Raw genomic sequence first — 17664 nt, forward strand, 5'->3', positions numbered from 1 at the left:
ATTATCAGTTAGATTATATTGCCTTACAAGGCATGTTTGAAGCAAGATATCTAGTGCTAGGGTAAAAGCCCTTACCATAGATTTTGGTCAGCTGGATGTACATTTGTACTGCAAGCCCAGTTGGGGTGAAAATACCACAAGTTCCTTTTTGTTATAATTTATAAAATCTCTTTCCTCTTTTACTTAATCTTACGGGGAGAAGAGGGAAAAGAAGTTTTTTCATTGGTGGTGTTCTTTGTGGCTGAGATGTTGCACAGGGTAATGTAAGAAAAATCTTTTTGCTGGAGAGGCTTTGGCAATGGTTTGAAGGATGCAGGCCCTTCAGGTTTATTGAACAAGTTTTTTTAACCACAGTATCATCTTAAGATTTATTCTATGCTTGATGTGTATGGAAGAACTGTGGAGCAAACATTACTCCTGTGTTTGTTCTCAAGAAAAGACTTCAGTATGTGCCATTGCATGGGGCTGTGTGCTGGGCTGCAGTGTAAGCTGTAGACTTGGGAAAATGAGAATAAAACCCCGGCACAATCCTGCACAGTTCCTGTCCGGAAATTTCTAAGGAAAGAAGGATTTTAATAAAACCAGGTGAAACTGATGCGTGAGGTTGTAGTTTTAAAGAAAGTATTGATCTGTGTATATAGCATAGCACACTGTAATGTACTGCAGTTCTGAGCTTTCTGTGTGAAACTGTATGTTAATGTGTGTATGGAGTCAAAACACTTGAGCGTTTCTGAGTTTGAAGGGCAATAAAGTTAAGCACAAGAGCTGAGTGCAGCACAGCTTTAACTGCAGATCTGCAGCAGCTCTAATGAACTCCCAGTTGTGCTGCTGGTTATAAGTGGTGCTTTGTTTATTGTATGGAGCTGAGTCTCAAAACAGCTTCTAATCATCAGCAGTGAAGTTCCTTGTTTCAGACAGGGTATGATGCTGCAGGAGGCTCCCTGAATTTGCAAACAAGTAAATTAGGGGGAAGAGAATAGTCCTTGTACATTTGAACTCAGGCTTAGTACTGGCAGTAGGAAGGGATGAGGGTCATTGGTTTTACCCATTTTAAAATGGTTTTACCCATTTTCTTCTTGTGCTTGTGAAAGCATCATTCACTGCCCTGCTGCTTGGGATGATGGTTTGCTTGGTTAATGGTACTTCAGACCTAGATTTTGCAGGTGGGAAATTAGTTTGGGATCAATGAGGGAACACGTTACATACAAAATGCATCTCATGGAAATAGGTACACCATATGTATTGTCAGATTTTCTGTTCTGCAGTGACTTTAGCTCAGGTCCTTTTAGCCAGAAGGAGATTCCTTGGTATGACATCAGATGAACCCACTGAACTTGCCAATGTAGTAGGCTAAGAAAAGTTCGCAAGAACTGCTAAAAGGAAGTCAAGTTGCTCAGTATTTGTGATGGCAGATGGAAGGCGGTGGAGTTCTCCCATCTGCATCAATGAAATGTAAGTTTTGTTGTCCAGCTTTGTTTATAGCTGGCTGGCTGGATGAAGTAGGAAGGAGGGGGTTCAAACAATGGACCTGTTCACCCAACTACTTTCCTTCCATTTGCTGTAGTCATTAACAAGAACTTTAAAAGTATAAATAATGCATGCCCTAAAGTCTAATTTTGATACAGCGATTACTTCCTTTTATACTTGCCCTTTAAAAGTCCCCCATGCTACTCCATGTAATACGTTGCACTCACTCCTTAAAGAGTGTTTGTAACTGGGTTCTTTTTTTAATGTAATAGTGTGGTTTTCAGTTGATGTTCTCTTGTAGCTCAGCTGAAAAGTTATTTAATAAAAGAAGGTAATGCATAATAGACCCTCTCCTTCTTAAGGAAATTTAAGTAAGCTTTTTTCCCTATGAAAGTTGTTACCAGCTGTGTCTAGAGGTGCAGCAATACGAGTAATTTGTGCACCACTGAATGAAAATGTGACTCTTTAAAGCATTTGTTTGTGTGTTCAAAGCTCAGTGATGCTCTGTGGTGCAGCAGTCGCAGCTCATAACTTGTGCTTTTAAGCCTCAGAAGAAATTGATTGTAAGTACAGATGATCTGGGGAAAGCTGTTCCTGGCAGATGTCAGGATTGCTTAGAAACCTTTCACAAATTAGATGCTGAAATTACAGCAAATGCAAGTAAATGTTCTAAATGTAGTTTATGCCACACATTCAGAAATCTAAAAACCCTGCATGAATTGCAGTTTCTACATGGAAATGTTTGGTTTCTACATAAATACCTGAACCTACTGCTTTGTGGCCTTAAATAGCTCATGAAGCCAGCTCATGATTCATGAGGCTTTTTAATTCTGCCTTGTTTTCTTAAGAAAAGGCAAAAGCTGTAAACCTTCAGTGTTTTGCCTTCCAGAATGATCCTCTGGAAGGTGTGCTTTGGGATAAATTCAGTGTCATTTTGTACTTCTCAAAGCCTATTAGTATTTTGTTGCATTTTCTTTCTTGCCCTTGATTTTCTTGAACAGGTTCAAATACACTTCTGCTGAAGTCTTGAAAGCCTCATAAGTGGCCAGAATGGAGTTACAGTGAATGGCATTAAGGTTTTAAACTTCAGCAATCTCATTTTTCAGTGGTTAGAGCTACAAGCATGTATGTGGAAACTTTTTTTGAAGAAGTTGGAGCAATTTTGATAAAATCTGTTCTGATGCCTCTGAAATACTTGTTTTATCAGGCTTTGCTTTTGTTGATGGGCCCTCATACAAATGTCAAGTTTTTAGAGTTAATTGTGTTACTTACTGCAGGCAGATTATTTCTAAAATGATAGTTTGTAGGACAGTCATGTATCATAATTCCCTTGACACTTGCCCTACAAATACTAGTTACTGCAAAATATCATCTCTGTAGAACTGCTCCAACTTTGTTTCCTTTTAGTGAGCTTGTTTATTCCATGAGCATACTTGTGGGTAAGTGATGTTGAAATTATATAAAACCAATAAAATATCTTTCCTGGTTGATGCATTATGTTCAAAATACTGTAAAACAAAACAAAATTTTACATAATCATAGCATTGAATCCTAGTTCTTTTATCCCATTATCCTGTAATGGGATAGATCAGGGGATGTTGAAGATCTCCTTTGAGCTCAACTTAACTAGAAGAATTTCCAGTGCATCTTCTGCCTTGATGATGCTTAAGGTTCTTTGAAAGCACAGCTGAAAGCAAAAATAGAACGTTTTAATTGTCTTCTGGTCAGAGATTCTAGGTGGGTTCATTTCCTTTTCTAGGGGTGTGAGCAGTTGCTGATCTTGCAGCTATTGAATGTATGCAAGGCTTGAAAGTAAGTTAGTTGTAACTATAAACAGCTTTTACGTTTTGAAACCGTGAACTTTTATCCTCAGTAAAAGAAAAAAATCAGTCTGAGTTCCTGGCCAAGTTCATCTCCCTTTATATATTTCCTGTTACTGTGAAGGGTGCAAAGGTTCTCGTGTGTAACAATCCGAGGGAACTAAATTACTCTGAAAGTGCAGACATGGGGATATTTCTGAAGAAAACAGGTGATAGGTAATTATTGAGTTTTTTCCTTTAGTTTTTTCCTCAATACCTTCTTCTAGATAGTTACTGAAGCAGTGGGAGACTTCTATTCTCTTCGTTTCTTTTTTTCCCATTTTGTTTTTTTCAAGAGAGCTCTAGGAAGAAAGACCTTCAAACAGTTTTCTGTTTGTTTTGCTTCCATTTTTTTTCCATATTACTGAAACAGCTGAATAATTAAAGCACCAATGGGATTAAGCTACTGTATGAAATAAATGGATTTTTTTTCCTGTAAAGGAACACCAAGTGTCCTTGGGTTTGTTCTCTGCTTTCCTCACCCTCTAACTCCGTAATAAAAAATACAGGATGGTTACATGCAGGACATAAATGCCTTGCCTAGGGATGTTTGCTGTAGCTTTGGCTCATGGTGCTTAGTACACGGTTCTGTTATATGAAAGTATCTGTCGGAGTGCCTGAGTGAGCCTGTAAATGTGCCCAGACACTTAAAAAGCCTTATCAGATGACTTCTGGTTTATCAAAGATGGGAGGAAAAAAGATCTTCTTGATTAAAGGTAGCAATCTAAAAGAAACAGCACAGAGGTATTTAACATTTTGCTCCCCCCCACCCCCTTTTCTCTTATGTGTAGATTTGGTGTCTCGGGCTAGGTAGGTGTTCTAATTCACCGTGGTTTATCAAAAGTGGAGAGACAATGTTGTTTGGCAGTCTCTGTAGCAAGAGAGGAAGCATCTTTTGTTATTGACATCCTTTCTCTTAGCTCTGCTCTTGCTTTTTGCCAGCTGCTCATTGTCTATACTTGCTTATTTAGTATTCACAAGGGATTTTACAAGTTCTTATCAGTTCGTTGCCACAGCACATCATTTCCTCTTGTCATCGGTACTCCTTAAATTGCTGGGGGGAGGATTTGCATTAGGGCTGGTGAGTGGTAAAACACCATTCATGAGCCAGTTGTTCTGCTGCTCTCCTTCGGAGGCACTTTGTAGTAAAGGTCACATTTCTAGTGCTTACTCCACCATGTCTTTTCCCCCCTTCTTTTTTCTGGGGAGAAGAAAACAATTTTTTTTGCCAAGGCTAAAAATATCTAGCTCTTCAAATACTCTCCTTAAAAGATATAAGGAAGTGCAGCATAAAATTAGCTACAGCTAAAAAAAGGTTGACCACCTCTCTGGGTGGCTGGAGAAGATTTGGCTTGTGTTTTTTATTGGGTTTTTCTTTTAATTGTGCTTTGTTTTCTTCATCTACTGTTTCTTCCTAATTTCTTTTAATGCTCTCAGAAACATAAGGTAACTAATTAGAGCTCTAGAAAAAGCAGATGCTTTAGGATTTTTTTTTCCTTTTTGGCAATAAAGATCCATTTGAGATGCTGAGTATTTCCATGCAGCATTGGGGACTGGTGGTTCCTCCCTGCCTCTTCCTCGTTTCTTCACAGCAAGTTTAGTCTTCTAATGCAGCACTGTGACAGGGGTATATTGTTGGTTTTAAAGGATATTCCTCAAGCCTGTCTTCTGAGAGAAAGTAATCCATTTAAAGAATATTAACAGCAACTGTGCTGTCCCTGTCATCCCTTGATGGTCCCTTGTCCCACTAATCAGTAGTCAAGCTTTGGGCAGTGATAACTTTTTTGGAGTGTGATCATAGTATCACACTGGGATTTGTTTTGAAACAAAATCAGGTGCAATGGTGGGGTTGAAACAAGAAGTCTTTTCATATCTGCCTTTTTGTTTTGCCACAACCTTTACTTGTTTGCTAATTCCTTGTTAAATTATCTTTTTATTAGTACTAAATTGGAGGACTCGAGCATCGTTTTTGATGTGAAGACTTCATCACTGACATCTCTATGTTCCTTTGTCATCTTCCAGGAAATAATACCGCTCATCAGTTGCAATAACTGCTTTGGAACTGACATTTATTTGGAAAAAAATAAAAAAAATAAAAAAAACCCCAACAGACAAAACCCAACAAACTTTTTGAAGACTTGTGTCAAATGACGTCAATGGCCAGTTTGTTCTCCTTTACTAGCCCAGCTGTAAAGCGTCTGTTGGGCTGGAAACAAGGAGATGAAGAGGAAAAATGGGCAGAGAAAGCTGTTGATGCTCTGGTAAAAAAGCTGAAAAAGAAAAAGGGTGCTATGGAAGAACTGGAGAAAGCCTTGAGCAGTCCAGGGCAGCCCAGCAAGTGCGTTACAATCCCGCGCTCCCTGGATGGACGGCTGCAGGTTTCCCACAGGAAGGGCCTTCCCCACGTCATTTACTGCCGTGTGTGGCGCTGGCCCGACCTACAGAGCCATCACGAGCTGAAGCCTTTGGATATTTGTGAATTTCCTTTTGGATCCAAGCAAAAGGAAGTCTGCATCAATCCATACCACTACAAGAGGGTGGAGAGCCCAGGTATGTTGGGAAGTTCCTGTCCTAAAAACTGAACCGAATCTTCAGTAACCACTGAACTATTCACTCCATCCTCCTCCTCCGGTACTGTACAGCCAATTACAAGAGGCAGTTTGGGAGAGGAATGTTCAAAGTGGTTACTGGTGGGGTTTTGGGGAGGTGTGTGGTCCGTTTTGTACTGGCTGTTTTCTTTGGGATAAATCGCCATTTTCCCACAGACCTCTTAAGCCTGCTGCCCTTTAAGATAGTAGCAAAGTTCTCCTTTATCATAAAATAGAAAGCAGTGATGTGTTGTTTCAGGTTCAGTTTCTTTGAGAAACTTGTTTCAAAATCTCAGTCCTTGCAAGGAGATGGGTGGCTGCCTTTCAGAGGCTTGCTGTTTAATCAATGTGTGACATAAACTGAGGAGACGAAAAATAAAATTAATAAAATTCTAGGGTGGTAGAGTTCCCCGCATGACTTCCAGTTAGGAGACAGCAGAGATGAATAGAACCAAGAGAGATGATCAGTTAGAGGAAGGTCTGTGTCAGATGTGTGTCAGGTAAGAGCCTGCTGTTAAAGTGTGCTGCTGTGGGAAAGGTGAGGGGGATTGGAATTGCTGTGGGAGAGATGAAGAATGTTGCTCTGGACAGTGTGGTGAGAAGTTGCTTCCTTTGCTCCCCAAAGTGGTTGCAGCTCTACTGGATTGACCGTAGTGTTCAAGTGCACTGCTGCAGCACTGGAATTCCAGACTCCACAGTCCTGAAGTTCAGATGTATGGCAGTACAGATTTTGTTTCTCTTCAGTGGAAAGGACAATATCTAACTATCTAATTTGACTGTAGCAATAGAGACTGTACTTCCATTTTCTCTGATTTGCTGACATATGCAGAAGTGAGTTTTGCACTTCTGCATCAGTATTTCGGTATGTGCCACATGTAGCCTGGTTTGGTTTATTATTTTTTCAAAAAGGTCATCTTTGAGTTGTGTGAAATATGTGTGTGTTTTTGTGATTCTTGCAAGAGTAAAGTTTGAATCTTCCTTCAAGCATGATGTAAAGAAAGAAAGGAGAGAGGATGGGGGGTAAAGGCATGCCAGATTCACCCCCTGCTCCTCTTTCCACCCCAGCTAGAGTTGAAATTATCACGATGAGCACAACAGCTCATTATTTGTATCTCTTATATCTTAGGTTTAATCTAAACGTATCTGGGTTCTGTTTGTTTTTTGCAGTTCTACCTCCAGTGTTAGTGCCTAGACATAGTGAATTCAACCCCCAGCACAGCCTGCTAGTTCAGTTCAGGAACCTGAGCCACAACGAGCCCCACATGCCGCACAACGCGACGTTTCCAGACTCCTTCCAGCAGCCCAACAGCACTCCGTTCTCCATCTCCCCCAACAGCCCCTACCCCCCTTCTCCAGCCAGCAGCACTTACCCCAGCTCCCCAGCCAGCTCGGGGCCATCCAGTCCCTTTCAGCTGCCAGGTGAGTACTGCCTCAATGGCATGTTGTTGCGACCTCAGGAATTCGTGATATTTGCCATAAATGGCTTCTTCTTTTGCATTTTATGGGATTTTCTTCCTAGTTTTGTCACTGGGGTTAATTGTTGCACTTGTATTTTTCCAACTTTTTTTTGTCATGGATGTAATAATGGTGAGTTATTTTGCACAGCTTCCCTATAGAATAACTAATCCATACTTTAGAAGAATATTTAGCAATGAAAAGAAAGCAAATGCAGGATGCTGAACGGGAAGTTTACTGATGTCTTTCACTGAATAAAAACCCTTAAAATATGGTGTTTAACTGAAGAAAAGTAACATTTTTGTTGGGTACAGATCGGATTAAACTGATTCTGTTTAACTGAGTTGGAAAATAAAGTCAGAGATTTAATGGAGTAAAGATTTTATTTTTCCACTAGCTCAGTGGCCTAATCTGTATTCTGTCTGGTTCCCCAGAAGTGTTCCAGTCAGTGGGTATCTGTGTTGGCCAAGTACTGGGATCACTGGCGTGGATGCATTTGTGGCCATAGTGTAGTGTTGCCACACTGATGCAGGAGTGCAGGTATTAAAAAAAAAATGCCAAAAGAAAAAGGTGCATCTCTTATTTTTTTTTCAAATTTCCAATCTTGTTATTGGTCCCATAGATAAAATTTCAGCTGCTTAAGGAGTTTGCTGTAAAGACAGCTGGCTGTGTTCAGATTTCTTTGAAAATGAGGCCAGATTTTTTAACATCTTGTTGGGGAATATTTTTCTGTGTTTACAGCTGTAGAATGTATAAATAAATACTCTAAATTGTTGAAGTTTATTCTTATTTTTTTCATATTTGTAGCTGATACTCCACCTCCTGCATATATGCCCCCTGATGAACAAATGGGGCAGGATAATTCACAGTCTATGGACACAAGCAATACAATGATCCCTCAAATCATGCCAAATATATCTACCAGAGGTAAGTTGTATAGTCTGGTGTAAAATTACATAGTTTGGCTTCTTGCAACTCATGACCAAACTGAATGAATAACTTCAAATGGGCCAGTAAATCTTGCTGGTAGGTAGAAGCAGTCCTCCTAGACAAACTGAGGCTGAAAGGGACATAATTGAGCATAAAACTTGCCTTGCTTATTTTTATTTTCATCTTTTCCTTTTAAAGCCTCAGGTGCATAATGTGGCTTACAGTGAGTTGAACTTTCTTTCATTTCTTTTCTGCTGCCTTTGCCTGTTGCTGGAATAACATTTGCACAAAGGCTCTGAAAATTGCATCCCCAGTTGTAACAGATTTTTTTGAAAGTGGGCAGAAGAGTTATGTTTTACCTGCTATCACATAGTCTTTTGTGTGTGTAGGGTTTTTTTTGTTTAATATCGGGCTTAAAATTGGAAAACAGTCGTGAAATCAGCCGCCAGCTAAAATGCATGAAGGTCAAAATCATTAAGATTATAATCAGGACACTTCTTGCCCATCATATTTGTTCACTAAGATTTTAGATAGCTGTTGGTGTTTTGGAAGGTCTGCATGACAGCTGTAGCTTACGTAAACTGTGACTTCCATTTGCTTTTCAGATGTTCAGCCCGTTGCCTATGAAGAACCCAAACACTGGTGTTCCATTGTGTATTATGAGTTAAACAACCGTGTTGGGGAGGCTTTCCATGCATCTTCCACAAGTGTCTTGGTCGATGGGTTCACAGATCCCTCCAATAACAAGAACAGGTTCTGCTTAGGTTTGCTCTCCAACGTTAATCGCAACTCGACCATCGAGAACACTCGACGGCACATTGGCAAAGGTAACACTGTCTTACTCAGGAATGACAAACCAAGTCCTTGGTTTTATTTCAGCTTCTCTCTACTGCACTGATGGTTATTCTCAGATGAAAATGCTAGAGGTAATCTGAGATGCACATTATCTGTCTCTCCAGTACCAGAAGACAACTTAGCCATAGTTTGATTCTAATTAGTCAGGAATTGCGTGTATTTTTCTTTGTCACTAATTAAAAAGACTAAATATTACCCCTTCCTTACCAAACTAGATTGCCATTGGGGCTTGCTTGTTAGGGTAAATGATGTGTAGTTGTCTGTGTTTCAGCACCAAGAAACATTACAGGATATGCCATGATATTCTACATTATATCTACTTCTTAAATCAAATTTTCCATACACCTTTACAGTATGTCAGAGTTTTTTGTTTTGTTGTTGTAAGGTATTACCTGCTGTCTACAGTATGTTCAAATATCTTGGTGAGTTGGCAGCGGGACTTTGAAGTGCTAATGCAAAACTGCCAGGGCTCATTTGTCTGAGTGAATCCATGGGGCGTGGATGTGTGTGGGAGGGATTCCTGGAGACAGCAGGTTTTGCAAGATCTTCTAGTTTTCCTGTACTGTTTTGGCTGATAGTACATAGAGGTGCACAGTTTTCATCTTTGATGGAATGTGCCTGGATTATCTTAATTTGTAGAACACTTTGTCTGAACGTATATTTTTTTTGTGATTAACTCAGTCCTGAGAAGAGAGCCCCGTTTCTCTTGCATGTGTTTAGAACCCTTTTTACCACCTGAGAGCATTTGGTAAAGTTGGGCTTGAGTTTCGATTGAAGAAAACTCACCCTGTCCCATAACAGTCTTTTAATTAGAAACTACTATAAATATGACAAAATTTTGCAGATAATTTGGAGACCAGAAGTTCTATATGTATCTGTTGGAAACCTGGCTCTGCAATGCAGTTGTCAAAAAAAAATTATAAATAATATTGCGAAGGGGAACAAGTGATTTGTGGAGCGTGGGTGGTTTGTCAGACTCTTTTGTTTTGGCTCACCCCTTTTGATGGTATTGGCAGAGAAATCTTGTGCATCTGCCTAAGGTCAGAAGTGTAACCAGGACCCATCATCATGTTGTAGAATAGTAATGAGCTTTAAAATGTCTGCCTCTCTAATAGTAATTATTGAACTTAAACTTTATTGTAACTGTTCTGACAACAATTAAGGTTGTTTAGGGATAAAATACTGTTTGTTTATGACTTTTGATTGCAAGGTCCTGAGGTTTTGCCTCCTTAGAACCACCCAATCATATGTGCTAGGGTTTTTTACTGTAGCTGCCAGGTGGTGGTCTGTCTTTTTAAATAAATAGGGTTGTGTTGTGAAAATTCATTCTTGCCCACCCCAGGTTCTGTGCAGCTGCTTGTGGTTGTTGAAGCCAGCAGTTCCTCTGTAACCTCCGTCCTACCTTAGTCCCAAGTGGATCTAGCAATGTTCACAACAGTTGCTGCTGTCTGAAAGATTAACCTGCATCTGTTGACTTGCTGCAGCCTCCTCTGGCACGCCACGGGATAGTCCATAGTGGATTCTCAGGGTACTGCAGGGAAGACTTCAGTCGAGCTATATCCCAACCCTGTAAAAACTGGAATAGGGGAAGGAATGCAGGTGTCTCAGTGAAGCAGCAGTGAGCACCTGAGTTTGGATGCTGAAGGGATGGGCACCCTTTATATATTAGTCAGTAATAATGTTGTATAGACTTCAAAACGTGCGTAGCTGAAGGCAGACAGATGTGATAAATCTAAGGGCTTTGTTGATGTTAAGGTTTGTAAAGCCTGATGGTAATTAAGTGGAGCAACTAGTTACCTGTCCTTTGACTTGATAAAATGTACTGAAAATCAGAGCAGACTGTGGATGTACTTTCTCATTCATGTCCATCACTGATTATTTTCCCAGGACACACCTATTTCTGTTCTGCTTGGCATAGGCAGAAGCTGCCAGGTGTTTAGAACTGGAGTTTTAAAATCCACATAAATTCTCTAGAAAAATAGCTTGAAATAACAGTTGAAATGTGGCAGTAATTTTTTCATTCTATTCTGTAATTGATCAGAGAAGGACATCTAGTGGCTGGTGTATCACGAGCCTGCTGTGTTGAAATGAGACAGTGCATCATAGTGTGAGCAAAAGCTTTTCTGAAAACCTCCTCAGGCAGAAATTTACTTTTTTTTTCTCCCAGTAAAATAGAATTTGCGATAACTACCTCGAAATCGGAGACAGCGAAGTAATTTGAAATATTTTTATCTTTGTTTTTAAGGAGTTCATCTCTACTATGTTGGTGGAGAAGTCTATGCTGAGTGTTTAAGTGATAGCAGCATATTTGTACAGAGCAGGAACTGCAACTACCACCATGGCTTTCATCCAACAACTGTATGCAAGATTCCCAGTGGATGCAGTCTGAAAATTTTTAACAATCAAGAGTTTGCTCAGCTTTTAGCTCAGTCTGTCAACCATGGATTTGAAGCAGTATATGAGCTAACCAAAATGTGCACCATTCGCATGAGTTTTGTAAAGGTAAATTATTCTGAGGGTATTTAAGTTTATTGTGGGTTTGGGTATTTAGCAGTAATTCCATTAGCACTGTAGCAAAGCTGTTCTGGCCTGATGTGGTTCCTTTCAATGATAAGTATATTTAAAGTGATTAATTGGGGAGAAGGAAATCAGTGCAAGGAAGGAAAAGCACAAATTGCTGTATTGAATGTTGGCTGTGTATTCAGTTACTTCAGTATTCAGGACAACCATTCATTATGGTTGCTGTAATTTTGTTAAAGGAGAATTTAAGTTCATGCACTGAATTTCAAGGAGTGTAGTGAATAACAAGTCCACTAAAAGAATATGAGTAGAAAGGAGCATAATTATTGAAGCATTATTATTTGAAGCTTCTTCAAACTGATTATTAGTTTAAAACAGTTCCTGGTTATGGAAAAAAAGAGACATGATTGAGTTTCTGAAGTCAAGCTGTGCTGTTCTTCTGACAGGAGCATTTCCTGAGCATTGTTTAATCATGATATTGTCTGTCTCACGTTTAGTGTGGAGCTTGGGCTTTTCCAGGCCTTTTGTTTGCATCTTAAAGGGATCTCATTGTTTTTGTCAGTTATGACAAATACTGCTCAGTTGAGAGTGTGGAGGGGAGGGAGCAGGACGTTGAAAGAGAAGAGAGTTGTGGCCATGGCCAGGAGTCATCCCCAAGCCAGCAGTGAGCTCCACAGGGGGCTGTAGCACACATGGATTGATTCTGGCTGCCAGACGCAGCTTCCCTCCTGCTCCTTCCCAGCCTTGGGATTGTTCCTTTAGATCAATGTTACTAGATTGTGTATTACCTTCAGATAAGTGTCTTGAGATCATTATTTCCTGCCTCTTGCTTGTAGTTATTTTAAAAGACAAGCCATGTCCTCTAACTGATCAGTATCATTTTGTTCATTTTCTAGGGCTGGGGAGCTGAATATCACCGGCAGGATGTCACGAGCACTCCGTGCTGGATAGAAATTCATCTTCATGGGCCCCTCCAGTGGCTGGATAAAGTACTTACACAAATGGGTTCTCCTCTTAATCCCATCTCGTCTGTTTCATAGTGCTGAAATTCCATCTTCAGCCTTATTTTTAGAGAACTTATTCTAATTCTAGAGAAACTTCCAGTGGATACTGTGAGCTATATGGAGAATGGATCGTATGATTTAACTTTTTTTATTTTTAGATCCCTTTGTGACCAATTCCATTGTGTATAGCTAATCAGTTTTACATTTCAAATTGTTCTTGTGATGCTTAAGTGACAGTTGAGCCCTAAGGGAAAAAATAGTCTATTGAAAAATTCAGAACACTTTTCACCTTCTTCCCTTCCTAAAACTTTACCAGACAAATGTCTTAACTGGAAAACCTTTTTGTCCTGTAGGGACAAGAATTAATGAAGACTGACTTCAGAAAATAAATACATACCATAATTTGGGATTTTTTAATGTTTATGAAACTGTTTGAACATGTGCAGCTCCAGCTTGCAAGCTGTATTTTTAGCATAGTGTTTTAATATCTTAAGGTTGACATCTGTCATAAGCAAAATTAGACTTTATTATGGCTAATTTGCCTCAGATTGAACAATGTGATTTTTTTTTTAAGTGTACACATGAAATATACTTTTTACAAACATTGGAGTGGTGTAAAAACACTTGTATTTTCTATTGGAAAATGCTGTCATAAACACATTGTATACTAATGCAGAATAGCAGTTCTTAGCCTTTTCCCACTTTGGTTTTGTAATATCTCTTTTAACCACCATTTAAAATAGTAATTGATACAAGGTAAACATCCTGCACGTTTCTGGAGTAGTGATTCTTGTTTTGCTTTGATTTACACTCATGCCGTTTGGATTTGGTTGCCAAGGCTATTTCTTTTTAGGTACCTTCCTCTATTTTAACATAAACACTACTATTTGTAAATGGCAATGCTTACTACTTTTTGGAAGGAATAAGTGTTTTGTTTTCTTTTTGGTGTTCTAGCTGTTCATTTTACCTGTCTGGAATTGATCTGTGTTAGGCCTTTTTAGTCTCTCAGTAGACATCATGCAGTATTAGTGATTACACTGTATTTAATTCACTTTCAAGTATGAGTTTGAGTCTCTTTGAGGACTGTGAGTGGCTTAGCAAACGAGTAAGTGGATGCAGAAGCTTTTACTTCCAGATCATGTAATTTAATTGAGACCTGTTGGTAATGACCAAAAGTAGTCACTTCTTTGTAGCCTGCATGAAACAGTGCTCTTAATCCTGTCCCTGATGGCAGGGCTTCAATCAGAAGACTTCTAACTGTGGTTGGCATCTTTATGGGATTGAAGGACTGTGTTATTATGATGATGGAATTTCTCTCTGACATCTAAAGAATCACAGAATGTTAAGGGTTGGAAGGGACTTTAAAGATCTCCCAGTTCCAACCCCTCTTCCATGGGCAGGGACACCTCCCACCAGACCATGTTGCTCCAGGTCTTCCCCAACCTGGCTTTGAACACTACCAGGGTTGGGGCATCCGCAGCCTCTCCAGGCAACCTGTGCCAGTGCCTTACCAGCCTCACAGTAAAGAATTTCTTCTGTGTGTCTAAGCTAAATTTGCCCTCTTTCAATTTGGACTTGTTACTCCTTATCCTGTCACTACAGTTCCAGACAAAGAGTCCCTCTCCAGCTTCCCTGTAACCCCTTCAGATACTAGAAGGTTCCCTTGAGGTCTCCACTCAACCTTCCTTCTCCAGGCTGAACAGCCCCAACTTTTTCAGCCTCTCTTGGTAGGGGAGGTGCTCCAGTCCTCTTACAGCATTGTGACCTCTGGACTTGCTGCTGCAGTTCCATGTCCTTGTGATGCTGGGGGCCCCAGAGTTGTGCTCAGCACTGCAGGGGGGGTCTCACAGGAGCAGAGCAGGGGGGGCAGTGCCCTCCCTGGCCCTGCTGCCCACTTTCCTTGGGATGCAGCCCAGGATTCCCTCAGCTTTCTGGGCTGGGAGTGCTCAGTGCCAGTCCATGGTGAGCTTTTCGCTGTCACCCCCAAGTCCTTCTTTGTGGGGCTGCTCTCAGTCACTCCTCTGCCCACCCTGGAGGTGTGTCTCGGATTGCTGGGACCCTGCTGTAGGACCTTGCACTTGGCTCTGTTGAACTGAATGATGTTTGTTTGCATTTGACAAACTTTGGTAGAGAATTTAAACACTGTACTGAACACTAAAATCAATTACACAGAACATATGCATATTTCCCTCCTTTATATCATAAAAAAGAGGCTGAAAGAAACATGTTAAGATATTTAGAAGTGAATTATATACAAAATTTTGCATGCATAAAGACCCTATTATATTTTTTAACCTCACCTTGCTTTTTCTCTCCTGAACACCTCTTCAAAAAAGGGTTCAGTGTTTGGGGAAGAGGCTGGAAACTAATATGCAAATACTTATTAAAAGATGTATTGCAGTTAATTACTGCAATCCTGAGAAAATGATTTTTTAAACAAGTTCTTGTGTCTTCTGTTGAATGCCAGTTTCTCCTCAAATGTGTAAATGATGCATCCTATGGTACCTAAGTAACAAATGATCTTAAAGGATTAAAATTGTTTACGTGTCATTAAAATGTTTTATATGAATTGCCTTAAAGGAATAAACTGTAACACTTCTGCAGTACCCTAATGTTCTCTTGTACAGGAATTTCTGTATTACTGTTTTAGCTTTTTGTGTTTTGTTTTTTTAAACAGTTTCTCAAGTATGTTTGAAAACAGATGAGTGCATCTTCAGGAGAAGGGGAGTAACATTATTTGCCACTCTAGCTTTGGTTTCTTCCCTTTCATTCCTTGGAGCTGCAACCCACAGACAGTTCTTGTGATTGAATGAGATGCCAAGTCAGTTGGCCACAGGATCCAGCTTCTATTTTCTTCTTGGGGCCTGACGTTTGTCAAGTTGCTGAATATGTATATTTGACACTACAGAATATTATATTTCTTGACTAGCTTATGTAATAAACAGTATGGCACATTGAATTAAGGAAAGATTGCAGTTGTAGGTACAAGATCTTTCTTTATCCAAAATGTTTGTCACCTGGCTTCATCTCTGTTCACTTGTATGCTTATGTGTGGCCAACTGAATGACTCACGAATGGGTGCTGCAGCGGGCGTTGTGAGCCAGAGCTGGTGCTTAGTGCTAGTATTGTGGTTAGATTGGCTACCCATGCACTGAACCATAATTTCTGCAATAATATCCAGTTAACCCACTTCTGATGCTGTCATTAAGTACTGAAGTGCTCTGGCGTTTTTCTGCTTGTGTACCTATTCTGGAACTGTACTAGCTGCAGTGCTGGGACATCCTTGTGACTGCTGGTTTTGGCAGGGCAGGCTTGCAGGAGCAAACCCAGTCACATTTGTCTGCATTCTTCTCTGTTCCTTCCTAGCAGGGCTTTTTGGGAGCTTTCTGCTTAGCAGATTTTGTGTGCTACTGGTTCTGGTGTTGCTAATCCTGTTTTGTTCATCTGTGCTGCTGATACAAAACTCATATATGGGTGCCTGGATAGATTGGATGAAAAGTTGTTTGGTGTCAACGGTGTGTAAAGTGTAGCAAGAGCAGGGAGTGCTGCTCCTGGTACAGCACAGTGTGCAGAAATCAGCCCTTGCTCTAGATGGAGGGGGAAATTGGCTCAGCCAGTGGTGTAGTGGCAGATGGAGCCTTTCCAGTGTAGCCCAGCTTAGACTGAATGTTACTCCTCAGTAAAAACTGATTTGGCTTTTGTAGTGTGTTTTCCTCTTTCTAGGCATCTTTCTGCTTTGCACCAACCCCAGCACTGACTGACAGCTTTGGCAATACCAGCAGAGCCTGGAGCAGACTTACCCTGGAGGCTTTCCTGGGAGTACTTTTACAGTCCCTGAGATAAGGCAGCAGCTTGGCTGTTGCTCCTTGGACACCTGGGCCGTGCTGGCAGCCAGGCAGTGCCTTGTGTATCACACTCATTAACTGCATCAGGCATGAAGTAGTTGTCCATGAAGGGCTGTCACTCAGTTACAGAATGTACAGGACCAAAATAAAACCACCTAGCATGACTGACCAGTGAGAGACAAACCTGACAGAACAGCCCAACAGGCAAAAGAATGATGAGGCAGCCCAGGTGTTACGATTCAGGATAGAATTGTTTAAAATGTTGGAATTCTTTTAGTTTTGCTTGAAGCAATGATCCCCCCCCCAGTATTACAGTGTGAAAATTGTCGATTCTTGGATATAAGATTAACTTGGATTCTTGCAGTATAACTAACTCTAGAGGACATTAAAATGTGTCAGGCTTCCTCACTAGTCTGAAATAATAACTTTTTCAGGATATTGTTTTACCTGCTCAAAGTGTTGCTGGTGATGGTTTCTGGGAAAGCAAACAAACAAACTAAACCAAAAACGAAACCAAACCATTTTCTAAATGTTTTGCTTCAAATGACAAACGTGACTTTCTTCCTTAGATGGGAAGTTTCTGTTGAGGAGGGTTTCCCATTCTGAATTCAAATCAATAGACCAAACCATCAGATTACAACATAATGTTGCTTTCTTGTGCTGCTCCATAAACCTGCTTCTGTGTTTGTTGCAAGCATAACCTTTATGCTTTTGTTTACATTGTAGGAAACACAGTTCTAGCAATGAGGTTTTTTTCATTTAACTCTAAACATCTTTTTATTTTGTAATTTTAAGATTACTAGGTTTTGCTATGTTATGTTTTTAAAGATATTTTTTGCATACTGCTGCTCATATTTCAATAAACAAAACAAAAACCCCACAGATTGTTCTGATTTCCTTTATCTGTAACTCTGTGTCTCGAGTATTTGTTTACACAAGGGTTAAATTATCACGTGTAACTTCCTGCTGATGCCTCTCTCATGTACACGTTCCTCCTCTTAAAGGGTGATCCTGTCATTTTAAAAATACTTTCCTGTAGCTTTTTGGTAAGGTAAAAGCTGCTGTGCACTCAGAAGCAGAGACTTAAATTATTTCATTACTTCATTTTAAAGAGTGGGGTTTTTTTCTCTTGAACCTGCTA

At 40.1% G+C, this 17664-nt stretch overlaps 1 protein-coding gene across 9 annotated transcripts in view; it reads left to right on the plus strand.

Moving 5' to 3' along the window:
* The window catches only part of SMAD5 (SMAD family member 5), a 57962-nt gene extending 40559 nt beyond the window's left edge, over positions 1 to 17403 (plus strand). For 5 of the 9 annotated variants that reach the window (XM_066197346.1, XM_066197348.1, XM_066197345.1 and 2 more), the window contains 6 exons: positions 5267 to 5876; positions 7082 to 7333; positions 8177 to 8296; positions 8905 to 9126; positions 11400 to 11656; positions 12571 to 17403. In XM_066197346.1, the coding sequence (XP_066053443.1) occupies positions 5474 to 5876; positions 7082 to 7333; positions 8177 to 8296; positions 8905 to 9126; positions 11400 to 11656; positions 12571 to 12714 (1398 nt within the window). In that variant the 5' untranslated portion in view covers positions 5267 to 5473 and the 3' untranslated portion in view covers positions 12715 to 17403. The remainder of the gene's footprint in view (positions 1 to 5266; positions 5877 to 7081; positions 7334 to 8176; positions 8297 to 8904; positions 9127 to 11399; positions 11657 to 12570) is intronic. The other 4 variants (XM_066197354.1, XM_066197352.1, XM_066197353.1 and 1 more) reach the window with 1 other exon arrangement.
* The last annotated feature ends 261 nt before the right edge of the window (positions 17404 to 17664 follow it).

This window comes from Chamaea fasciata, unplaced genomic scaffold (assembly GCF_029207755.1).
Source record: "Chamaea fasciata isolate MVZ Bird 193981 ecotype frontalis unplaced genomic scaffold, bChaFas1.0.hap1 SCAF_15, whole genome shotgun sequence".
Lineage (NCBI taxonomy): Eukaryota > Metazoa > Chordata > Aves > Passeriformes > Sylviidae > Chamaea > Chamaea fasciata.